We start from the raw sequence: 26,367 nt of genomic DNA, 5'->3' as shown, positions 1-26,367 counted from the left end.
GCTGTCCACAGAGGAAACTGCACACTGGCAGATACGTTTTGTTTGGTCTGTGTCAAAATAAAAGCTATAGACCATTTTGTGAACACTGGGAAATGTCACATAGAAACCCAGATTTATAGCTTCATTTGACAAGAACAAAAAAATGACAAAAATCAGAAGCTCTGGAAACTTTATATCCACAATCAGCAGAAACCACACAACACATGGCTTTGGGTTTGCCGCAGTCTCCACCACTCCCTACTGTCACATGCCCCCAGACTGCAACTTCTGACATTGCCTCCTAGTCCCTGTAGGAATCCGTGTTTGCAATTCCTGTTACAAGTCTCAGGGCCATTCCCGGTCTTTGGTGTTCACTTCTGTAGTGTCTTTTTTATTCCGGATTCTCATGGGTTTTGACAAAACTACAGGTTCAAATTCCATCTACACTGATTCAACGTTCACAACGTCTACCTACTAAGACAAAAGAGCTTTTTGCTTTGAAATGCAACATGTTTGTGACTCAGTATTTCTCTTTTCCGATTTTTCTTTCCCTCACTTCTCATCTCCATGCTTTGTTCAAAGCCAAATCCTGAGTGCTAAGTGAGAAAGCACAACTATCTTCTTGCAATGGAGTTGGCAGGGGTGGGTGTTACATTCTGCTCCCCTATTCGAGTCAGGTCTGGAAATTCACGTGAAAGCTAAACAGGTCCTTTCAGACCCATGAAAAATGCCCCTCCTGTGTGTTCCTGGGCTGAGCTCTCACAGGGACACAATGGAAGGATGCCCTGGGCTTGGGGTTTAGCAGGTGGCTAAGAGCCCGAGGGGATACCAGCTTTAACTCTTCCCTGTCTATTCTGCAGAAAGGACACTTACAAGCCAAGGTGCATTACTCATCCACTTAAATATGTCACCACTGTCCTTACTGGAAACATTGTCTTTCTTAATCAGTCATGACGTATTGGCAAAAAACTGTTGACAGGCATTATGAGGAAGAGTCTGGTTTATAACACCTATTTCCATAGAGTCCACATGAGTGGTGCAGACCACTGCTTCTCCCATTTTAGCCTGTACCAGAATTCCCTGAGGAGTCTGTTAGCTTCCTGGATCCCACCCCCAAGTTTCTGATTCTGCAGGTCTGGGGTGGGGCCCAGGAATTTACATGTCTATATTCCCAGGTGAGGCTGGTGTTGAAGAAACGAGTTTAATAACAATGGTGACAGGATGTTGAGAAGCCCCACATGTACGTGCCTGGGAGTCTCTTCAAAAGCTTGGTTTAAACACTTCAGGAGTCAGGTATAACTGTCTTATATTTATAGGTACTTTAAGTACCTAGATCATTAAGTTTCTCCATTCCATGGTGCCAATCTCTGCTGGGTTTTTTGTTTTTTGTGTTTTTTGTGTTTTTTTTTCCGATTTGGGGGGTTCTTTTAGTAGAGACAGGGTCTTACTATGTTGCCCAAGTTGATCTCGAACTCCTGAGCCCAAGCCATCCTCCTGCCTCAGCCTCCCAAAGTGCTGGGATTATAGGCGTGAGCCACTATGCCCGGCCTGTCCATCTCTGATTTGATCCAAGAAAGAATGAAGAATTTCTCCAGGTCTAGGAAGGGTTTTTCTTTAATCAGCTTTATGTAAAATTCTTCAAATTGGCCTAGAGGTGCTTAGAATCAAACCACTTCAAACCATGTGTCTCTAGGCATCTTACTGGCAAAGAGTATTTATGTTTTCTTAAATACTTATTAGTAACAATTTAAGGCTTTAGTGTACATAGTTGTTTCCTAAATGCCACCCACAGTTGTGTCATCTGCTCACGGTTAGTTTAAGACTCCAGTTGGAATCCCTGTTAAGATGGTGCTGACAACTTTAACAGGTGTTACATGAAGTCTGATCCACCCTACATATTAAGCTAGTTTTCCTCTATTTCAAAGATCATATTCCAACTAGTATTTTGACTTGATTCTCCGGAAGACATTGTAATGTAAAATTACTGAAAGAACATGCAAATTGTTCAATTAATGCGTATGTAAGTAAAATTAGAAACACGCACACACACACACACATCCACTCCCAAACCCAAAGCACTGAATTTCCCCTCTCTGCAAATCTCTGAAAATAGGAAATAGAACGCTTCCTTTCACTAAAAGGTTATCCTCAGGAAAGCATGATTCAGATTATCATAATCGCCGCCTTTTCTGATAGAAAGCACGTAGGGGTTTTCCTCTGATGGAACTGACAGACTGGCTCCTTTGGGGGACTCACAGCTGGGTGTGAGCAAGAGATTAAGGCTTCCGGGTTATTCTAATATCAGCCTCCCCTCCCTCAGCTCCCTCTCCCACTCCTTCCCCGCTATGGAGAAGAGATATATTATGTGTTTAAAACTATGCCCAGCTTTTGTTGAAAATGTATCAAAATACCATCTATTCCACCACCAGTATGGAAGCTACAGTTTCTAAAGCAAAAATTAGGATAGTCTGTCAGTAGAGCAAAATATTTTAAGTCAGATATACCAGTTTCTTTACTCAAATAATTTAAAAGTTACCACATAGAAAGCTTTCTAATTTCTCCATCTTATTGACTCACATTCTAAGGAGCTGCTTTGCCTTAATAAACACAACCGCATTTGCCCTTCTGATCCCAGGTTTAAAAATGTTCCATCAGCCATTTGATGTCAAAGAAAACAAAGTAGGCTAAGTCCAATTTCACAAAAACCCTATTCATAGATGAATAAACAGCTTCAGAAACTGTAGCCCCAGCAAAAAGTGCCAGAAAACAATGATATGAACAAGGCAAAAGACAGAGGGCGCTCTCTATTCTAAATGACCATCATACACAGCCAGAGAGGAGCCAGCGGGAAAGGAAAGGAGAGCATCTACCTACCTTAGCCCTGGCAGGAGGGGAAAGAATGGGTAGACATCCCAACTTCAAATCTAACGTTTACATTACTGAGATTGGAAGTTGTCAATGACCCAGCTGCAACTAGAACTTCGTTTCACAAAGGCTGGAACCACCAACACCTGAATCCAAGAACCCATCACCTCCAGAATACTGCAATGCCTTCCAGCGGGATTTCCTGAATTCACTTCTGCACCAAAAGCCTGACTGATCTTTCAACACACAGATCAAATACTGTCACTCTCCGCTTTCCAACACAACTATAAAAAATATTGCACCTCCCTGACCACGACTTGTAAGACCCTACATGATCTGGCCCCTGTGTGTCTCTCTCTCATCTGCTCTTCATCCACCACCCCCACCCTTGCTCCCATGACCCCACCACAACTTCCTTTTCTCAAACCCTCCAAGCTCATTCCCACCTCAGGGCCTGTGCATGAGTTATTCCCTCTCCTACAATGCCCTTCTCCCTAATTTCCTGATCGCCGGTTCCTTCCTACCTTTCATGCCTACATGTCACCTCTGAAATGACTTCATCCAAAGGAGTCCCCCACCCAGTCCCTCTCCCTCACCTCTCTGCTTTATTTTCTGATTTATGCTTATCATTAGAAATTTTCTTATTCATCTGTTTTGTGGTTGGTGGTGGCGTTTGTCACCCACACATCTACCACACTAAAGCAGGGACTATGGATTCCTAGCACTTAGGACAATACCTAAAACCGAGAAGGTCCTCCTAAGAACAGGGCGAAAGCGTCCAAGGAAACAGTGAGAAAACGGAAGACGGACTTAATTTAACTTACCTCTGTATAACAACAAAAGGGTGAATAGAATTGTCATAAATTATTAGTAAGCACGTGAAGGGTGACAGCCACAACAATATTAAATATTTAAATAAAAATACCCCAATTACACTACCAGTTAAGTGGGTGAATACATATGCCATACGTTATGCAAGAGGCGTTCCCTGTATTTATTTCCTCTTTTAATTCCACACATATGCCATACGTTATACAAAGGGCTTTTCCCTTTTTTTTTTTTTTTTTTGGAGATGGAGTTTCGCTCTTGTCGCCCAGGCTGGAGTGCAATGGCACGATCTCAGCTCACTGCAACCTCTGCCTCCTGGGTTCAAGAGATTCTCCTGCCTCAGTCTTCTGAATAGCTAGGATTACAGGCGCATGGCACCACGCCCAGCAAATTTTTTTTTTTTTTTTTTTTTTTTAAGTAGAGATGGGGTTTCACCATGTTGGCCAGGCTGGTCTCAAACTCCTGACCTCAGGTGATCTACCCGCCTCGGCCTCCCAAAGTGCTGGGATTACAGGCGTGAGCCACCACACCCAGCCTCCCACACTTGTTGGTTAGGAAGGAACTAGAAGGCACTATCTGGATAGAGGAGGAACCAGAGACGGGACAGGACCACAAAACAGAAGCCTTCTGTGAAGCCTGGTCCCAGCTCCTCACCTCTGGACCTTGGACAACTCATTTCACTTCCAAAAGCCTCCTCCATGCTGCTCATCTGCAGTGGAAACTGCCTTCCTGTGCATCTCCAGGCTTGAGAAGAGTCCAATGAGAACAAATGCAGAAGTGCCCTGCAGAGCTCATGAAAATAACATCTGACTTTTTCACTTAAAGCCTACATAATGGGTAAGCCAGTGATGACACACCAGAAATAACATAAATGAGAGGACAGAGGGAAAGCAAGGCAAGAACACTCAGGTCCGGGAGCTAGAAGATGACAGTCTGGGTGAAAAGAGAGGCAGTGACACAGGCATGGGGACACAGACGGGAGGGCCCCTCTCGGTTCCTCACAACAAGGGGAATGCACAAAGGAGCCAAAGCAGGACCTGTCACTCGCCAATCTCCATGGATAAAGGATGGAGACACCCCAGCCTCAGTGCGACACATAGATTTGTGCCAAATTTTGAGATCTGCCATGGTTATTTATTCCTGAAAAGATATTTGGTGTCATTTCCCATCAACAATAAAATCTCCACCAAAAGTCAGCTCAGTGTAGTAAACGCCGTGTGGTCACCAACTATAGGATGGTGTGACTAGCCAAAAGCCCATCTCATCCTCCCAGGTCCTACTGAGGATCCTGAGAACAAACTTCAACCACAGTGACCACTGACCACCCCACAACTCCCTTCTGGCTACTTGTGTTAAAGATTTTTTTTAAAGCGGGGCAGGGGGCAGTCTGAGCATGGTGGCTCCCACCTGTAATTCCAACACTGTGGGAGACTGAGCAGGGAGGATCACTGCAGACCAGGAGTTCAGAGATCAGCCTGGGCAATACCACAAGACGCATCTCTACAAAGATTTTTTTTTTTTTTAATTAGCCAGGTGTGGTGGCATGTGCCTGTGGTCTCAGCTACTTGGGAGGTTGACACAGGACGATCACTCAAACCTCAAGCCCTGGAGTTTGAGACCACAATAAGCTATGATCGTGCCACTGCATTCTAGCCTGGGCAACAGAGCAAGACCCTGCCCTTATTTTATTTTATTTTATTTTATTTATTTATTTATTTATTTTTGAGACGGAGTCTCGCTCTGTCGCCCAGGCTGGAGTGCAGTGGCCGGATCTCAGCTCACTGCAAGCTCCGCCTCCTGGGTTCACACCATTCTCCTGCCTCAGCCTCCCGAGTAGCAGGGACTACAGGCGCCCGCCACCACGCCTGGCTAATTTTTTGTATTTTTTTAGTAGAGACGGGGTTTCACCGTGTTAGCCAGGATGGTCTCGATCTCCTGACCTCGTGATCCACCTACCTCGGCCTCCCAAAGTGCCAGGATTACAGGCGTGAGCCACCACGCCTGGTCTTTTTTTTTTTTTTTTTTTTAAGGCTGTTATAAGAACTCTTCAAGGAATAAGGAAGAAATCTCAAGGGAAATGTCTCATTTATTTTACTAAGAATTGCCTGATGCTGTTGCTAGGTGGTGCTTATAAATATAAGCACACACCGTAAGACTGGTTTTTTGCCATAATTAGTGGCCAAGTCAAGCATCCTCAAATTAAGTGTCATCATTCCAGAATGTAAATGAAACAGCTGGAGTACATACCAGACCAGATAGCCCAACACCACAGTAGCAGGACTCCAGCAAACTTTGAAAACACGTCTGCAGCTACGTGGTAGAACTTCTCTAACTGGGATGGGTGCATGAATCGCCAGGGGATCTTATTAAAATGCAGATTCTGATTCACCAGGCCCAAGCTTCTGCATCTCTAACAAGCTCCCAGGTGATGCTGAAGTTGCTGGTCACAGACCAGGTGCCAGACAGGGGCCAACAGTTGACAGCAAAAACCATCCTATGCCATCCTCACTGCAAGCCCAGGTACAATTTTTTAAAAGTGCGGAAATATGGCTCCAACTAATTTACCCAAGGAAAGTTCATGATATTTGCAAGAGGTATTTATCACTCCAGTAACCAAGAACCTTCCTGATCAGCTGCAAGTTCTGCCCCCTCCCCCCCCCCGATCCTCTGACCAGCTGGCAAACGGCAGAAAAATCTCTTTGACACTGACAGGTGCTCCTGGATGATAAGAATGCACCTTATGAAAGACTTGACTGCTCAGAGAGAACAGTTTGTGTCCTGGAGCTATAGGAAAAAGGAAGAGAGGAAGCAATAAAAACAAGGAGTAGAAATTTATAGAGAGCTTACATAACATCACACAGTCAAAACCAGAACTGGGATACTGAGCCCATGCTCTGAACCACTCAGCTCGACCACCTGGTACAAGTAATCAAAGTGACAAAGTGATGGAGTTGGGGAGAGCCCCAGAGAGACCACCACTAATAATTAGGGGACCCTGAGCAAATTCTTTCTCTCTGCTTCAGTTTCTTTAATATGGGCTGGAAATGATTCATACACCTCACTGGGTTTTCTAAGGATGAAATGAAAGAGGCTGGACAGGGGCAGTGCCTCACATTTGTAATCCCAGCACTCTGGGAGGCCGAGGTGGGAGGATCACTTGAGCTCAGGACAAGATCAGCCTGGGCAACAGAGTGAGACCCCATCCTGCATTAAAAATTAATAATAATAAGTAAACAATTTTTATAATGAGGGAGCCTAAATAAAGCACCTAGAACAGCATCTGCCAAGATAATAAATGCATCAATCAATGTTTTTCTGTTACTAAGAGAATTTTATCAGTGGAGTGCAGGAGAGAGAATGGAACCAAGGAGAGGGTGGAATGAAGAGCTTTTCTGAACTATGGCCAAATGGTAGACCTACAGCTGCTAAAAGAAAAAGGCCTCCCTTTCCCAGGGACCACAGAGGCTAAAAGAAAAGGTATAACATAAACTCGAGTCAAGGTAACAAAATGAACTGCCTCTGTCTGGACGGCGGCAAGAGGGGCCTAACCGTGCAAAGTAGTACATTGCAGTTGACCTATGATGTATCAGATCTCTATAGTTAACTTGGAAATTCCAGCCTTTCCATGACCAAATAGTGAAGCACCTTAAGATTGCTATGCGTCATAAACACATAGACATGACAGGGAAAGAGCAGGGCCTGTGGCTTAGACCTTGAGCAAGCAAGTCCCCTTTTCTCTTGGTTGGTGATGGGGACTGCTACCAAAACTAGCAGCACCAGAAGCTGGCCAGAGAAACTTCTCTCCTGGGACCAAAGCTGGGTGTTATAGACGTGCTGACTCAACTACACAATTTTATTATTATTATTATTTTATTATTATTTATTTATTTTTTTATTTATTTTTTGAGAGGGAGTCTTGTTCTGTCTCCCAGGCTGGAGTGCAGTGGTGCAGTCTCAGCTCACTGCAATCTCCGCCTCCCGGGTTCACGCCATTCTCCTGCCTCAGCCTCCCCAGTAGCTGGGACTACAGGCGCCCGCCACCACGCCCGGCTAATTTTTTTGTACTTTTTAGTAGAGATGGGGTTTCACCGTGTTAGCCAGAATGACCTGGATCTCCTGACCTCATGATCCACCCGCCTCGGCCTCCCAAAGTGCTGGGACTACAGGCGTGAGCCACCGCACCCGGCCAACTACACAGTTATGACAGCCTACCACTCTAGGCTGATCAATGGCCAAGGCTAGGACAGTTCTGCCGGGACAACCAGTCCCACTTCTTCCTCGTCGAAGGCACTCCCCAGTGGCCTTAAAGCAGAAACATGACTTGTGGTAGCTGCATTCTACAATGAAATTTCTCATATTTAAATCAAGCTTAGAGAAAAGGACCTCATATAAGTTCCAATTTTGACCTAAGAAGATTGAACAGGAATGAAGATATAACTCTATTTCTAAAACACGGCTGGATGTAAGTAGGGAATGTGGCACATGTCTACTTTGAGAACTGAGCTATGAAAATCAGTGCATGTAAATCCCTGTTGCCTGCCTACCAATATCTATTCTCCCCTTTTTCCTCTCTGACCAAACTCTGAGTTTTTTTTCAGGGTCACAATGTACCAAACTTAAAAAAAAAAAGAAAGGAAGGGAAAAAGAAAAAAGGAAGAAGAAAAGGAAAGAAAAAGAAAGGGAGCAAAGGGAAGAAGGAAGGAAGGAAGGAAGGAAGGAAGGAAGGAAGGAAGGAAGGAAGGAAGGAAGGAAGGAAGGAAGGAAGGAAGGAAGGAAAGGGAAAGAGAAAGAAGAAACAAAAGAAGGAAAAAGAAAGAAATTACAGCGACCAGCTTTCCCTGCTGCATGAGGTGGCCATGTCACATTTCTGGCACCTGAGATGTAAGCCAGGTCACTTGATGTTTTTCAAAGAACTCTTTAAAGGGGAATACTTGGCTGCTATCTGTCTTCTGTCTTCCATGAGTCTCCCTTCTGCCTGGAATAGGAAGACAATCATGCAGGAGCCGCCACCTTGCACTGAAGCACTAAGTATGAAAATGAACACCATGTGCCAGGCCATACCCTATGCCATGTGCTACGAATGGGTGAACAAGACGGCAGCGCCATGGAACCCCCTACATGTTGTAAAAGATCATTTGCTTTGCAAAGGCTTTTACTGAATTGACTGGCAAGGCGCCATGAACTAGGAATAAATTTGATTTACAAATAACTTTCTGACATGAACTAAAGACAGAGAATAACACAGACATATACTGGATGAGTCTCCTCCACTAACATATGCTATTCACACAAAATCCTGAAGATCTATTCACAAATGTAAAGATTCTCGGTGTGGTCTAGGTGTGGCCTTGGGAAGAAACTCCTGAGAAAATGGAATGGAGTGAAGCCAAACTACCTGCTCTGCTGGGTGACATCAGTCAATCACTCTGTGACTCAGTTTCCTCAACTGCAAAATGGAAATAACTGTTCCTAACCTCAAAGGTGGTTGTGCCTGTTAAATGAGCTGATATTTGTACAATGCTTAGACATGTGCCTGATACACTGCTTAATAATTACTGAGGATCCACTAACATTATGGTAAAATTGGTGACAGTGTAGCTAAACACTAATAATAAAAGCCAGACAGATTCATTCATTCTGTAGACAACAACTTATTTCCTAAGGCACACATCTGTCAAATAACAAGGACATGAGATACAGTTGTCGACTGTGGCCAGGTTTAGACAGTTTTAAATCTAAGGCATTCAATGGTTCTCATAATCGCCCTACCCAGATTCATGCAATACCAAGAGTCACAAAGTCTACATGAAGAGCTGCTTATCAGTAGCATGTATTTATAAAATAAAGGTTGGGTAAAGAGATTAGCAAAGAGCACTAAAAATAGTCCTATAAGCAAACAAGCTTTTGTAAGTCGACAGTTCATTAAAAAGTCAATACTTGAGCATCATTATTGTGAGAAATATTCAAGTAATGGGTCATGCAACTTGGAAGATTGCAGCCTCTTATCATCTTAGCCATCTTTTTTAGATTGGAACACAGAAAGTATCCAGATCTTTCTACAAGGCTGTATTTCAGGGTCCAAAAGGGCACAGGCAAATGTGTAATGTAGCCAAGGGCCAACCACAGGTATGTAACCTAATAAGTATCGTAGGTATTGAGCCAGCCATAGATATTCATTTCAGGTTGGGAGAAAACTTTTCCTAGATGAAAGTAATCTCAACTAACTCATAACGTCAAGGCAACTGGATAACAAAAACATGCTTTAATCTACTCTCCCTTTTAAATACTCAACAAACATAACAGGATGTAATTTTACACTTCTCCTTTTCCAATCCCAAGAGGGACCAAAAAAAAAAAAAAAAAAGACAAAGTCTTGAGGGTGTGAAGATCTCACTCCATCATCTTCCTGTGTGCCTGTTACCATTTTTCTGGTTGTACATTATCAACTAAGCTGGCAGAGGCTCAGAAAAGCCAGGGTGATAAGATGTAACCCTTTCTTTCCTCTACAGCAGAACTGTCCAATAGAAATATAGTGGAAGCCACAAATATGAGCCACGTGTAATTTTAGATTTTCTAGGAAACATATGTAAGAAGGTAAAAATAAACAGGTGAAGTTTATTTTAGTAATATCTTTTATTTAACCTATCAAAATACTATCATTTCCACATATAATAAAAAGTATTAAGATATTTCATGTTCTTTTTTTCATACCAAGTCTTCAAATGCCATGTGTATTTTAGACTTACAGCACATTGCAATTCTAACCAGCCACATTTCAAGGGCTGGAGAGCCACAAGTGGTACTGGTTACTAAGCTGGACAGAACGGTTCTAGAAGTCAATAGTAGCTGAAATTTGCAGTGTCTCAAGTTGACTTTATGAGGGATATACAGATAAAATAGATATCAACTCAGTTTCACCAAGTTGCCAGCCTAGGGAATTTGGTAGCATCTTCAATGAAGGAACACACCTCATTTCAAACTAGTGTGGGCATGGATGGCTTTTAAGCTAATGCTTCCTACCAAGTACTGGCAATGCCACTTACTCTTTGGGAAACCTAGTCACCAATGCAAAAGCATGTGTTGTTTTTAGCTTCATTTTACATAGGAGTCCAGGAAATTCTGCTCACTTGACAAACCCGTTCTCAAGGAATTCTCCCAGAGGAGCAGGAAATGGTCAGACATACCCACTGACACACCCCACACACCTCGGACATCCTATTCCACGTGGTCTATGTGTAAGTCACAGGCATGAGAAATGAGATGTAGCGGTGATCAGCTTTCATTATGCTGCAGCTATGGGTGGGACGGTTTGAAAGCTGACCTGGTCTTACCAGTATTACCTACCTCGCAGGCTTACTGTGATGACCAAGGGCAGTAACAGAGAGAGCTCTTAGCAAACTGTAAAGCGCTATAAAATTCTAGTTAGTACTGAGAAAGAACACCATTCCTTACCTGGAAGAGCAGATAGAAAAACAAATACCATCTCGAAACAGAGATGTTGGGGGTAGGGGGAAACCATGAAAATACAGATTGTTCTTGGTGGACTTTGTTCTCTTGCAAGTACAGAAAAAGGTTGAGTAAACTCTAGTACCTTTCCCTCGAAATCGTGGGAGACACTGAAAAGTAAGCGAGCAGGCTAGGCGGACAAGCTTCTACCTCTGCTCATTCTCCCCACCGCCCCAGTCCCACTGCCTTCCTCATCCCAAATACTGTATGAATCAAGACAGTGATTCCAAACAATCAGATTTCTCCTTCCCAGGGCTTCCATGTGACCTGAAAATGCAGCGCCACCGGGGATACTGGCGCCTCCCGCAGCAAAAGTCACTGCCTTCCCGGGAGTCCTGGCTGGAGGTTTCGCTCCGGCGCAAATGCCACGGTGTTGGCTCTTGCGCCGCCCTCTCGCCTTCTCCAACAAAAACAGACAGGCTTGGCGACCCGCCGGAGTCTCCCTCTACCTGTGCGACTCCCCCCCGTCACGCCTGCGGACGGCTCTGGGCAGGCGGCATGGACGAGGTCCGGCGGGAGTCACCCACACAAAGGCGCCTTGTGCCTCTGCGCTCGGGTCCCCGAGTCGCCGGGCACCGCACCCGGGCCAGGCAGGGAGAGCGCCCCCCGGCCCGAGTGCCGAGTCCCGAGATCCACATCACCAGCCCTCAACCTCCACAGAAAGGCCACCCCTACTCCCTGGTTTAAGGATGGGGCTCCCCTCGGCTTGCCACAATCCGCACCCCAGAAAGGAAGAGCTCCGAGCAGGTATGAGAGATACGGGCGCACAGGCCACTCGGCAGAAGTTTGCATTGTCACCGGGCTGTGCCCTCACCGCTTCTCGCCGGGAGGAAGGGCCAATCACCCCCTTCCCCACTTCCCCGCCCAACCATCCCCGAGGCTGGAGGACTCCGGACACTCCCCCCGCAAGGCCCGCGCACCTCTAGTCCAGTCCACCACTTGTTTGGGGCTCCACTTGGTCACGGGTTCCATGGTAAACGGCTTCGCCTCTCGCTGGTTTGAAGAGTCGGAGATAAAGTGTTGCTGCCTGTGCTCCGGTGGCCCTTCCCGGGAGGGCGCGCCCACGGCTGCTCCCCTGCGCCCGAGCGACTTCGTCAAGGCTGCATGGCCGCGGTCAGCGGGTCGTCCCAGCGCAGCTCCGCCAGGGGAGCCTGGCCCTCTCCCTCCAGCTGCCACAGTCCAGCTGCAGCTCCTCCTTCCCCCGCCGCCGCCGGGATCCCGGGCACAGCTGCTGCTCCTGGGCGACGGCAGCTGCAGGCACGCCGGGCTGCGACCCCAGACCCCTGGCCTCGGCTCGGCACGGGAGCCTCCCGGCCCGGGACTACTTCCTTAGTTCTCCTGAGGCGCGATCGGCTCTCCCTCGGCCGGTCTTCTCGCCGGCTGGTTCCCCGAGGTCCCCGCTCCGCGTGCGCTGGCGTCCCGGAGCCTTCCCGGCGCAGGTCCCACCTCCTGCGCCGCCCTCCCGTGCCGCACTGGCAGGGAAGAGCGCAGAGCGTGCGCGCTGGGGTTGCAAAGTTTCAGCTCCGGTCACTGCAAACCGAATAAAAGAGAGGGCGGGGCCGAGGGGCCAGGGAAACTCGTGGGAGGGGGCGGGTCCACCCGAAGCGGCCGACTCTGGTTACTTTCCCTCTCTAAGCCGGTCTGGCTCACACCCGCAGCGTCCTGGGCCCTGCTTTTCTTTTCAAGGGGCGGGTTGTAGATCGCGCGCGCACCCTGGAGAGCCCGCTGGCTTGTGTGAGGCCCTGGCCCTGTGGGTAGCAGAACACTCTGTCTCGCTGTGAGCAACAATACACTTAAAAAAAAAAAAAAAAGTAAGATCTGCATGTTCTGTTCATTTCAAATGCTTTATGTCGTAATACTACTCTGCCATTAAGCCGTCATTTTAAGTTTCTTAAAGTAGAACAATTTTTTTTTTTTAGATGGAGTCTCCCTCTGTCGCCCAGGCTGGAGTGCGGTGGCACGATCTTGGCTCACTGCAGCCTCTGCCTCCCAGGTTCCAGTGATTCTCCCGCCTCAGCCTCCCGAGTAGCTGGGATTACAGGCGCCCGCCACCACGCCCGGCTAATTTTTGTATTTTTAGTAGAGACGGGGTTTCACCATGTTGGCCAGACTGGTCTCGAAATCCTGACCTGAGGTGATCCGCCCGCATCGGCCTCCCGAAGTGCTGGGATTACAGGCCTGAGCCACCGCGCCAGGCCAGAACAGTTTTTTTTCATTTATGTGTTGACTGAAATCGTAACAATGTAACTCTTTTAATGCTATTGCTATGAAATTTCAACTTTGCGACTAAAATTAGATTGATGGCTTTTAGCGTTATATTTTGCTATATTATAATTTCATATTTACAGCGTGAGCTAATGCTCCTTTGGATTAGTCATTAACCGTGAAAGGAAAGTTGTTAGCCAACAACAACAACAAAAATAGCTCGTGCACAATTTCAGCGCCTGGCAGGGGGAGGGTCCTTCCATATTCATGGACTCCAACTGGGGACAGAGTTAACGCTAAACTGGGGGAAAATCTAATTTGAATGCCTGCCTCTCCTTCAAGTTCTCCCTGCATCCTAACCGTCACCCCCACCCCTGCCACCCTCGCCACCCTCGCCACCACCCCTCCCCTCACCCCCCAACACCCCACCCCAACCCCCCCGCCGTCCCCCCAGCAACCTCTACCTCCCACTCTTTTTGGCACTGAGTGATTCTTACTTTCAATTACGGTTATTTATTTACATCTTCCTCTTCGAGACTATTAACCCCGTGAGGGCAGAACCTACTTGATCTCATATAGAGTTTTCTTTCCTCCCTTTCTTCTACCACCTAACTTGTAGCACCCAGCACGGGACCAAAGGCAAGGTTGGTATTTATTCATTCAATAAATATCTGGAACTGCTTCCTATGTGCCAGCCACTGTATTCAGTATTTGTTGAAGTCGTGTGATATGTGCTGCTTACACAGGTCTGTTTGGACGCACATGTGGAAAAATGGCTAGCAGCCAGCCTAGCATGTGATGAGCTGGAGCAACCAAGCAAAAGAAACATTTTTAAACAGCAAAACATCAGACCCACCTCCCATTCAACTCCCTTAAAGGACTGGGCAACACAGAGACACACAACTATCAAATATGGTGATTTTTTTTTTTCATCTAGCGAAAGTGACTGGGAGACCACGAAAGTTGGCAAAGGCAATGACAAAATTCCTGATACAGTAGTTGTCCTGTAAAAAAAAAAAAAAAAAAAAAAAATGACCTTTAAACTTAATGACATGTGGCATTAACCATCTTTACAGCAGTCAGCAGGGAGAAGGACCTTGACATTGGTTCACTGGAAAGTGTCAGCAACCTGATGCACACCTTTGGTTTCAGCAATCACTGCCTGTTGTGTCATTTCTGATTATGATTAGGGTGACCACATAACTTACCTCCAAATCAAAATATTCTTGAGCATGAAAGAAGAGACTATCAAGAATTCCATTGGAATAACATGAATAAACTGGGCCATATGGTCCACACAATTATAAAGAAAGGTCAAATATTAATGATTTTGCCATGGAATTTTACTTGATGTTTTCACGTCTTCAGATTCATTGGCAGTAGTCTTTACCAGAAGAGCTAAAACACTAAAATTCTGCGAGTCAAGCAAGAGTTTGCAAAACATCCCACGGAGCCAACACACTATCTACACTTGATACATAAATACAGCATAGCTAAAGAGGAAGGCCACGCTAAGATCTCTAACCCGGAAGACCAATTAACTATCTAAATGAATTAGCATTCTGTTTGCACTTCAACTCCTGGAGGCTAATTACTATTTAAATAAAGCCTTCTACCTTAATTACTGCTGTTAGCCTGTGAAAGTTTTAGGGAGGCCTGCCTTCCTAGCTGAAATGCAAACTGGAGGACATACAAAGCTATTAATGGCATACAAAGCTAATAAAGGCAGAACCTTAAGTAAATGGCTTTAAAAATTAAGTACATATAAAAGGATAATTTGTAAATTTGCTAACTTTTCTATCTCTGCTAGCTAAAATCTGTAGCTATTACACCATATGTTCACGCACAACACCAAACTGCAGCTATGCCATCTTCCAGATAAGAACTCTTCCTTTGTGCCTTGATGTTTACTACAATTCCTCATACATACATAATAAGCCTTCTTAAAATTGAATTAATATGTAGAACTGATACTAGACCCCAGATCTTCTAGATTTCTTTCCAGCTCTTTCATTTTTCTGACTCTTCTCCTTCTTGCATGTTTAAGTCATTTATTCAGTTGATGAAACACGTATTAGGTACTTATTAGGCACTAAACTAAGCACCAGGAGGATTCAGAAATGATGAGTAACCTTTTAGATCAAAAACACTATGTGACTTTGTAAGGGTGGATTTCTTCTGTAGTCTTTCATCCAAGGAAAGTGATCTGGTAAATAAACCCAAACAAGGGAATTCGAGGACCAACGTGATATTAACATTTTAAGCTTGTTCAAAATTTATTACTTCTTTATGTGAGAACAAGGGATGGAGTATTTTGGATTAGTGGTTATAACTATAATTTGATAAACACAGAGGAGCAAATTAAGCAAACTTTTAAGCAAATTATTAATCTGTAAAAAGCCAGTCTCCTTCCCCAGTTAAAAACAATGTTTTCCAGAATAAAAGAAAAAAATAAATCAAGTTGCTCTAAATATTCAACTTTATTTCACAATCTGAGGTTCTTCTCTTATTTTCTTTCCCTCACATTTCTTTTTAACTATTTTCAGAATATTCAAAATTATTTAATTTTTTCACATATAATTGTCTCGTGTATGTTCTTAAGTTATCTTTTATCTTGAGAGATACCAAAAAAAATCCTGCAGTTTTCTGCCTGGAAAATATCCTACAGTCAGAGCTAAGCGTTCTTATCTATGACATTACATCACTGCGAAGTCATCACTGGTTAACTAAATTATCCTGACTGCTCATGCTCTTGTCTTTCATTTAATTCCATTTGGTCTGAATTCTTCACACCACAGTAATGTAGTTATCTCCCTAAACATGCCAGGTTCCCTATCAGATAATTCAGGTAGTAAAGACTTCAAGCTTTATTATTTTTTTATTTTTCAAGTGCTGCCTTATTCAAATTCTTCTGATCATTCAGGAACATTAAGTCATTCTACAGTTGGAAAGCTGGTATTTGGCTTTCTTTTACTGAGCCCTATCTCTAACTCAAAGATCAATGTCAATTAGATAAATATTCAAAAACCTCACCTACTTTAAATCGTACTTGGAAAAGTTGATTAATCTTTTCTAATAAAAAGAGAAACCTTGACGTTGCTAAATTCTATTTTCAAGGCCTTATCGTTGTACCTTGGAAGAGTTGATAGATGAGGCAGTACCCACAAAAGAACTGTATGTCCTTGCCCTGAAGTGCAGAAGCTACTAACGAAGGAGGGTGCTGCAGGCAAAGAGGGAACAATCAAGCCTACATTTTTTTCCTGTGGATTTCTGTTACTTTTTGTACCTCCTATGAAGTTGCGGAGTATCCAAAAAGAACAGAATGCCATTTGCACCAGCTGTTCTTACAGTTCCAATTTAACTTTATGGACTCCTAATCTCAGAACAAGTCAATATAACACCAAGAGTTTCAGACTCAATGATTTTTGTTTCAATCATAATTCCTATGTTGATAAGGACAAAGTCTCAGGGTGAAAAAAGATTAATGAACGTCACTCTAAACCTAAAAATAAACCAATAATTAAGTTAGGCAATGTAAAAATATAACATTTGGAAATAAAATGCAGATTTGGCCCCGTGCCGTGGCTCACGCTTGTAATCCTAGCACTTTGGGAGGCCGAGGCAGGTGGATCACTTGAGGCCCGGTGTTTGAGACCAGCCTGACCAACATGGTGAAACCCCATCTCTATTAAAAATACAAAAATTAGCCGGGTGTGGTGGCAGGCACCTGTAGTCCCAGCTACCTGGGAATCTGAGGCAGGAGAATCCCTTGAACTCAGGAGGCAGAAGTTGGCAATGAGTAGAGATCATGCTACTGCACTCCAGCCTGGGTGAAGAGCGAAATTGTGTGGAAAGACAGAAAAAGAAAGAGAGAGGGAGGGAGGGAAGGAGGAAAGAAGGAAGGAAGGAAGGAAGGAAGGAAGGAAGGAAGGAAGGAAGGAAGGAAGGAAGGAAGGAAGGAAGGAAGGAAGGAAGGAAGGAAGGAAGGAAGGGAGATGCAGATTTGAGTATCCTAAACACACTAAGCTGAAATTTCAAAAAATCTCTACAATGTTAACAAGAAGAACATAAAAATAACTGTTTATATATTGTTTTATGTATACAAGACACTTCTAGTAAAAAAAAATAAAAAATTAAAAATATGTTTTGTTTTATATTTTCCTAACTTCAGTTTGGCATAACAAGTATTTAATAATCCTATTTCAAATAAAATAGAAATATATACACAAATGCCCCAGACTATAATTAAGCAAGTTTAATTAACTTTGAACTCAGTCTAAAAGTTGTCTGCTCTTCCATTACTTAACTACCATTCCATACAGAGGAAGAGATTTTCTTCTAGTTTCAACCTACCAAAGGTATTTAAATTCTGCAGCCACTGCTAATCAACACCTCCAGATTTTTACTAAAGGCACATATATGTTTCCCCTTTGGGATCCTTAGACATCTGAGCCTGTAACAGGAGACTATGCCTTAATTTTCCACAACTAGCTCCTTGCATTTGGAAATACTATAATAACCATTTGGGATGGGAGAGCGGTGGAAAGAAAAAGAACGTAGAAAAGCAGGAAGTGTTTCAGTCTACTTCGACATCAAAAGGGAAAGGATGAAAATTAATACCAATCAGGGTTTCCTGTAGAAAGTAAGGTGATTCCATAGGATTTTGAGAGCACTCCCAAAGGTCTCATAGAACAGGAAGACTCACACTTGCTGCCAAAAAGTCAGCAAAACGATTATTGAAATCCACAACCAGCTCACAAATGATAGCGACCGTCATTGTTTTACAGTAATTGTTTTAATACATTCGCATTCCATTCTGGGAAAACTCCCAGATCAAATCATTTTTTCCTTTTGAGTTCCATAGAACTTTCACTTTTGGTTACAGAGGGATGGGCTTCTATCCATTCTTTTCCACTATTTTTCCCCTTCTCCTGGGCCTAGTCCTAGAGAAACAGGTGGGGTAAGGGGCAGGTGGCGGGAGGGATTTCAGGAGCTGGAGGAACCTCAGTTTAGGGAGCCACAGAAAGCCCTTGGATGGTTAAACCAGTTCTACCTGAGTCGGAGGAAATCTCTGCTGCTAGTGGAGAGAACCCAAGGGAGAACCTGAATAACACTGGGAAGTTAAGGCCACAGCCTTCGCTTCTGTCCTGCTCCAAGTTACATCTCCTGGGTGTGAAGCTCAGTGACCAGCCAGATGGGGTATGGGGTTTCTGTCTATTTAATATTTCTCCTAGTACGAAAGGACAAGAGAAATAGGGCCCACTTCATAAAGCGCCTTCTTAAGGTTTAAGAAGGACAGGAATACAAACGTAATGCTGGTCTCACCTGGAAGGACCAGGCAGTGTCATCGAGGGGGCCAAGTGTGCCGACTGTGTCACTCCTTTTCCAGAATCACCTCCTCTGCCTTTGCGTCCATGTCTTCCTGTGAGATAACTTCATTTCCACTAAAGTACTGGCCTAAGATTTCCCTTTTCTTGGAAAATTCATGTTTCCAAGAGGAACACTTTGACATTCCCAACTAACTTTATTATCCCGATCTCTTACCCAGTCCATAACCGGCCCTGTAACCTTGAGCAAGCTAGCTGCTTTGGGTGGAAAGGAATATTAAGGATCCTTCTAGCTGTAACATTCTCTTTTCTAATATTGAGATATCAGTTGTTGAGGGCAGCTAAGGAAGGGGCTTTTATTTTTTCATTTTTTCGAGAGGGCTCTGTCACCCAGGCTGGAGTGCAGTGGCATGATCACGGCTCACTGCAGTCTCAAACTCCTGGGATCAAGCAATCCTCCCACCTCAGCCTCCTGAGTAGCTGGGACTTTAGGCATGTGCTACCATGCCTGGCTAAGCTTTTTTGTTTTGTTTTTATAGAGACAGAGTCTTACTGTGTTGCCCAGGCTGGTCACAAACTCCTAAACTCAAACAATACTCCTGCCTTGACCTCCCAAAGTGCTGGGAGGTGTGAGCCACCCTGCCTGACCAAGAAGGCATTTTCGAATGAGAGAACTAATGAATCCCTTCCTGTCTGCCGTGAGTTCCCACGGCTTACTGTAATTGTATAAACTCACTTGCTGAACTGGTTTTGGAGACAGTAGGTTTGAAAATTGGAAATGGTCAGGCGTGGTGGCTCATGCCTGTAATCCTAGCAATTTGGGAGGCTAAGGCAGGTAGATCACTGGAGCCAGGAGTTTGAGACCAGCTGAGTCAAGAGGGTGGAACCCCGTCTCTACAAAATAAACAAACAAACAAATATAATGAGCCAGATGTGGTGGTGTGTGCCCGCGGTCCCAGCTACTCAGGAGGCTGAGGCAGGAGGCTCACTTGAGCCCAGGAAGTCAAGGCTGTGGTGAGCCGTGATTGTGCCACTGTACTCCATCTCCGAAAAGAAAGAGAGGAGAAGAGAAAAGAAAAGAGAAATGAAAAGAAAAGAAAAGAGGGAAGGAGGGAAGGAGGGAAGGAGGGAGGGAAGGAAAGAAGGAAGGAAGGAAGGAAGGAAGGAAGGAAGGAAGGAAGGAAGGAAGGAAGGAAGGAAGGAAGGAAGGAAGGAAGGAAGGAAGGAAGGCGGGCGGGAGGGAGGGAGGAAGGGAGGGGAGTGGAGTTGGGGGAGGGGGAGAGAGGCAAACCGGCACGGTGGCTCACACCTGTAATCCCAGCACTTTGGAAGGCCAAGGCGGGCAGATCACAAAGTCAGGAATTCCAGACCAGCCTGACCAATATAGTGAAATCCCGTCTCTACTAAGAAAAAAAATTTAAAAAGAAGAAAATTAGCTGGACATGGTGGCGGGTGCCTGTAGTCCCGGCTATTTGGGAGACTGAGAAGAGAGAATCACTTGAACCCAGGAGAAGGAGATTGCAGTGAGCTGAGATTGCGCCACTGCACTCCAGCCTGGGTGACGGAGTGAGACTCCAAAAAAAAAAAAAAAGAGAGAGAGAGAGAGGAAGGAGGGAAGGGGGGAAAGGGAGGGAGGGAGGGCATGGTGACAATGGGATAGAAAGGAGATTCAGGGATCTGTATATAGTTTATATATTTTAATAGAGAATGAAGATATGCAATTTATCAGAAGCTATCAATAATGCAATGATAGCAAATCATACTTTGCATGTCAAACTGAGGCACTTCTGTCACTATTAAAATAAAAATATTACATCCACAGAGAAATACTTGTTGCCATTATTGGTCATCAGATGCCAACTCAGGCTCTACTTGGCTCCCCAAGAAAGAGACACCATCTGGTGTGATGGTTAATTTTATGTGTCAGTTTGACTGGGCTGGGCTAAGGGATGCCCAGAGAGCTGGTAACACGTTATTTCTGGGTGTGTCTGTGAGAGTGTTTCTGGATGAAATTAGCATGTGAATCAGTAGGCTGAGTAAAGATCACCCGTACTAATGTGGGCGACCATCATCCAACCACTGAGGGCCCAAATAAAACCAAAGGCAGAGAAAGGGGTGGATTTTGTCTCTGTCTCCTTGAGCCAGAGCACCTGTCAAATCCCATCCTAGACATCAATGCTCCTGGTTCTCTGGCATTCAGACTCCAGTACTTACACTAGTAGCCCACACCCCCATCCCTCACCACCCCCTCCACCTCCACACACACAGGTTCTTAGGCCTTCGGACTGAATTACACCATTGGTCTTTCTGCTTTTCCAACTTGCAGAGGACAGATGGTGGGACTTCTCACCCTTCATAATCGTGTGAGCCAATTCCCATAACAAATTAAAAAATTATTAAGCATACTAATATATACTTATATATGTCTGTGTGTGTACATGTATGTATATGTGTGTATATGTATGTATGTATATATATATGTATGTATATGTATGTATACGTGTGTATATATATATAGGGAAGAGTTAGCATCTTGGATATTTGAGACATCTCTAGTTTTACAGTGACACAGACTGAAGATGTTGGAAGCTCTTTGTCTCAGAAAAACCTAATATTTTGCACAGTATTTATATATATACACACACACATATAAACACACACACATATATATACATACATATATACACATACATATATACACACACATACATACACATGTATATGGATACATATACATGTATGTATATATGTTTCCCATTGGTTTTTTTTCTCTGAAGACCCCTAATACACCTGGTGTAAACAGAGGGGCTCCTATTTCACTTAGGACCAAAACACTATTGGCCTTCTGGCCCCCTTTGCTCTGTCTTCCCAACAAACCTCACAGGCAAATGTTGTTTGAGCTTTAATTTCACTGGATTTTTACAGTTTGTATTCTGTTTAGTTCTGTGGTTCTCATTTTTTTTTTCTCATAATGAAAACACAACTACAAAATGACCTCTAACGAAGTTATTATTTTACAAAGACTGAATATCCAAAACCAGTGGAGGCTTTTTTTTCCCCCCAGAATAGTGTACTGGAAGGTTCTAGTAGCTCTCCCATATCCCTTCATCAAGTAATGATCCACCAAATCATTTCATCTATAATTAAATCATCTACAATGTCTTTCTCAGTCCTGTCATCATAAATTCAACCAATGCAATGCTGCTTAACATCAACATAAATACATCTTAGGTATGCATCCTCTCACCCAAAAGGATTCTCAAATGTAAGTATTGCTTTAATCAGCACTTGGCCTTTGTTTATTTAGGGCTCTTTGTGTAAAATATTAGATGTTTCTAAGACAAAGAGCTTCCATCCTCTTCAATCTATGTCACTGTAAAACTAGGATGCTAATTCCCTCACCAGTGCTTTTCCTACTCCTCCTTCTCTCTTTAACATCTGGCTCCACAGCAGCTTCTTCTATTGAGTGTGGAATCTAGTACAAATGAAATCTCTACATAATTGACAAGGTCTGAAATTTGACTGATTATCTTTTATATGGTTTTTAAAATTTCTTCTTCTGATAGCATTTTTTTCTGCTGTTTTATTTGTTGGAAAAGTGGCAACAATTCAAGGAATGGTGTTTTCTTCAGTTACTAATTAATCCACTAAGAAACTTAAAAGCATTCCCTTCTGGGAAAAGGGAGCCTTATGTAGTTGACAAAAGTCCTTTATCCTAAAAGGTCCAAAGGCTTAATCATTGTCAACCTCCAGTAGAGCTGCCATACTTTTAAAGACTCCCTAAGGGCTTCTCATGGAAGACTGCTCAAAGAAGATGTCCAGTCATGGAGAAAAGTCGAGCTTGATGAATTCCAAATTCAGCATTTCAGTCACTTAGAGATAAACCTTGTAACTGTCATCACATGTGGGCCACAAAAGAAGAGTCTCTTATTTGTTCCAGTCAAGTATGCAAATATTATAGCCAAGTAGCCAAAAAATTACTCCTTCACCCACATTTCTTTAGATGTTATTGATATCCTCAGAACAACCATGCACAATCTCCCACCAGGTTTTTGGGCTAAAATGTAGCTGACTAAAAATGGAAACTTTCACTTCATCTTACAGTATTTATGTACAAACAATCCTGAGTGGTCTTCACATAGGAGCTGCACTTCTACAGACAATATATGCACCACAAAATTAACTTATTTGGGAACTGGAGGAGATTTTTTCAAATTGACAAATGAAAGTTGTAAATATTTATGGTGTACAATATGATATTTTGATATATGCACACATTGTGGAATGGCTAAATCAAACTAAGAGGGGATTTTATTTTACCCTGGACCATGTAATTCCAGTATAGCTGTCATTTAGGCAAATAGTCTTTGATACAAATGTAAAGTAACAACAAGTGATCTTAAATTCATCCACAATTTCAGAAATGAAAAAGAAAAATCTCAAATGTTTTTATTAAGGAAATGTTAAATGATGGTGGCAGCTTAGAAGTGACCAAAGTAGTAAGAAGAATGAGGCTCAAGAAATTGAAATTGCCAATAATTCTTTATCCAACAATAATATTAATCAATAATAAGCAACAGATGTAAAACAAGGCATAACATGGTATTATATGCTAACAAACAATATGAATAAAACAAGGCATGGCTAATTTAAAGGTCTCTGAAGCACACCGTTTGTTTTTTAATGCATCAGGGTAATTATGGTAATTTTTGAATATGTCCACAAATTCTTTGATATTTCCCTTTTCAGAGGTAAAGCCTAATTTCCCTCCCTGTGAAGATGTGACTTGCTTCAACAGAATATAGGAGAAGTAAAGATATGTGACTATGAGACTATGTCATGAAGGACATTGTGGCTTCTGCCTGTCTTTCTTCTGGATCACACCCCAGTGGAGAAAGACAACCTCCATGTTGCGAGGACACTCAAACAGCCCTTCGTGGAGGTCCACATGGTGAGGAATTGAGGCCTCCTGGCCGATGACTCATGCTAACTTGCTAGCCATGGGAGTCAGCTACCTTGGAAGCAATCCTTCATCCCCAGTCAAGCACTCAGATGACTGCAGCCCTGGCCAACATCTTGACTGCAACCTATGAACGACCCTGAGCAGGACTGTCCAGCTAAGCCACTCCTGGCTCACAGAAATGGGGTGAGATAATAAACATTTATTGTTTCAAGCTGTTAAGTCTGTTTCAAGCTGTTAAGTTACACAGCAAGAGATAACTAATATAGAATATTTCACTCATTTCTACATGAATATTTCTTTTCCTTTTTTGGAGACAGAGTCTCACTCTGTCGCCCAGGCTGGAGTGCAGTGCTGTGATCTCGGCTTACTGCAACCTCCGCCTCCCAGGTTCACGCCATTCTCCTGCCTCAGCCTCCTGAGTAGCTGGGACTACAGATGCCTGCCACCACACCCGGCTAATTTTTTTGTATTTTTTTAGTAGAGATGTCACCATGTTAGCCAGGATGGTCTCAATCACCTGACCTCGTGATCCGCCCACCTCGGCCTTCCAAAGTGCTGGGATTACAGACGTGAGCCACCGCTCCCGGCCCTAAATGAAGATTGCTGTCACATAACTATACAATACTGTATTTATCAAACACTATGTGTTAATATATTCATTGTCAATCCCATCCCATTAGAATGTAAGCTGCATAAAAGCAAAAGTTTGTTTTGTTCAGTGCCATAGACTTACAGTGTTGATAAATCAATAAATATTTCTTGAATGTATGAATTACTCGATGAATTCATCCTACTTTGTATCAGATTAAAAAGTGGAGAATAAAAAACTTTTTGGATTAGTGCTTAATCAGTGGTCAGCTAAATAAACTTCAGCAAAGGGGTTAAAAAGTCATCATATTTATAGTTGAAAGCTGGAATAACTTTTCTACTGTTGATTTTGTTATTTAGATACAGTACCAGTGAAATCTATTTGTTGACAAAAGGAAAAGGTTCAAGTGTAGATAAAATTCTACAATTTCTACACATAGTGTTTAACAAACAAGTATGAGAAGAGAAAGCACTATAGAAAAACAATTACCAAGCGCACACACGTAACACACATACACAAACACCCCAGAGTCTGGTGTGGAAGTGTACTAAAAGGTCTCTACATGATGAACTCTATCAACAACTTCAAAATGCTAAGGAGCTGTAACCTGAGTACAATGTGGTAAGTCTTCTATGAGCCAAAATAAATAGTGTAGTGTTCATTTTCAACACTCACAAAGCTGTTGCTTTCCTATGTGTGCCATGGAGCAGACAGGTCAGTACATTTTCTTTCTTTCAGCAGCGTTCCTATTTGCATCTAAAGACCCATCTAATCAATCTAATTATTTTCCACCATGTCCAATTGAATCCTTCTCTACTAAATTGCTTCTTTATTCAAGCTGTACAATTTCCTCTGTGTTCTTCCACGGTCGTCATTGTATCTTTTACTTTCTTTGCATTCACTGGACATTAAAGAAGTGCCTAGTAAATGGCTATTCTGTATTTTACCATTCAGGTCTAAAACAGCCTTAAAAAGCCTGTAGTTATCTCCTGATCAATCCAACAAGGAGTTGAATGTCTACCACCAGCTCCTACTGTTCTAGGTGATGTAAATGAGATAACATTTTTGAAAATTAGATCATCTTTTCCAAAAGAAAATATAATTCACCACAAAAAGATGGCACTGTAGTGAACAAGATTATCACACTAGTCTTATATTAGGCAATTGGTAAAACTATGTATGAGTTCAGCTTCCTGGCTGAATTGTATCCCAGAGATGGAAACTATGGAAGTTCAGTGAAATCAGAAATAGGTAAAGATTTCAGAAGCAAGGTTAATACCAGGTCTGTATGGGTTGCTTGAGCTAAAAGCAGATTGACTTCCATGTCCTAAAGAAAGCAATCCCAGAAAATAAAAAGAGAAAAAGAGAATGAACAGAGAAAATAATAGTGCATGAATAAATCAGGGACATAATAACTGACTTAATAATGGGATTCCACCTTTAATAGAAAAAATGACAGTTGAATGTTTTATGAATTATTGATGCCTGGGACAATGAAAATAATAATTGTCTGACACTCTTCTGTTTAAGAGGCAATGGCAAGCTGGAGCTTGTGAGATATGTTGTCACTGGCCTGGGTCTAGTCAGGTGACATCCACTTTTCTCCCTTGCTCAGTTGTTTTAAAAAATAAATGTAGAGAAACATCACGTGCCAGGTATAGACAGCTTTCAAAGAATCATAATATTGGGAGAAAGGAAAATCATGGTAAGAACAAAATAAGATAATGAAGTACAGCATCATAAGTAATCTTGACTCTGCCGCCTGTGTTAGTCCGTTTTGTGTTGCTATAAAGGAATACTCAGGACTAGGTAATTTATAAAGGAAAAGAGGTTTATTTGTCTCACAAATCTGCAGGCTGTACTAGCATTTCACTAGCATCGGCTCACCTTCTGGTGAGGCCTCAGGAAGCTTTTAGTCATGGCAGGATGGACAGGAAGCCAGCATGTGATGACATGGGGAGAGACGAAGCGAGAGAGAGATAGGAGAAGGAGGTGCCAGGCTTTTTTAACAACCAGCACTGACTTGAACACTGAGTGAGAATTCACTCATGACCATGGGGAAGGCACCAAACTATTCAGGAGGGACCTGTCCCCATGACCAAAAC

At 43.2% G+C, this 26,367-nt stretch overlaps 1 protein-coding gene across 2 annotated transcripts in view; it reads right to left on the bottom strand.

Moving 5' to 3' along the window:
- Positions 1-12,763, bottom strand: part of CNKSR3 (CNKSR family member 3) — a 107,978-nt gene extending 95,215 nt beyond the window's left edge. The window contains exon 1 of one of the 2 annotated variants that reach the window (XM_008007652.3): positions 12,099-12,763. In XM_008007652.3, the coding sequence (XP_008005843.3) occupies positions 12,099-12,150 (52 nt within the window). In that variant the 5' untranslated portion in view covers positions 12,151-12,763. Of the gene's footprint in view, positions 1-11,900; positions 12,065-12,098 lie in introns of those variants that run through there. The other variant, XM_038001126.2, reaches the window with a different exon arrangement.
- Between the last annotated feature and the right edge of the window lie 13,604 nt (positions 12,764-26,367).

Source organism: Chlorocebus sabaeus, chromosome 13 (genome assembly GCF_047675955.1).
Source record: "Chlorocebus sabaeus isolate Y175 chromosome 13, mChlSab1.0.hap1, whole genome shotgun sequence".
In the NCBI taxonomy this organism is placed as follows: Eukaryota; Metazoa; Chordata; class Mammalia; order Primates; family Cercopithecidae; genus Chlorocebus; species Chlorocebus sabaeus.
This window is presented reverse-complemented; position numbering and strand designations above follow the sequence as displayed.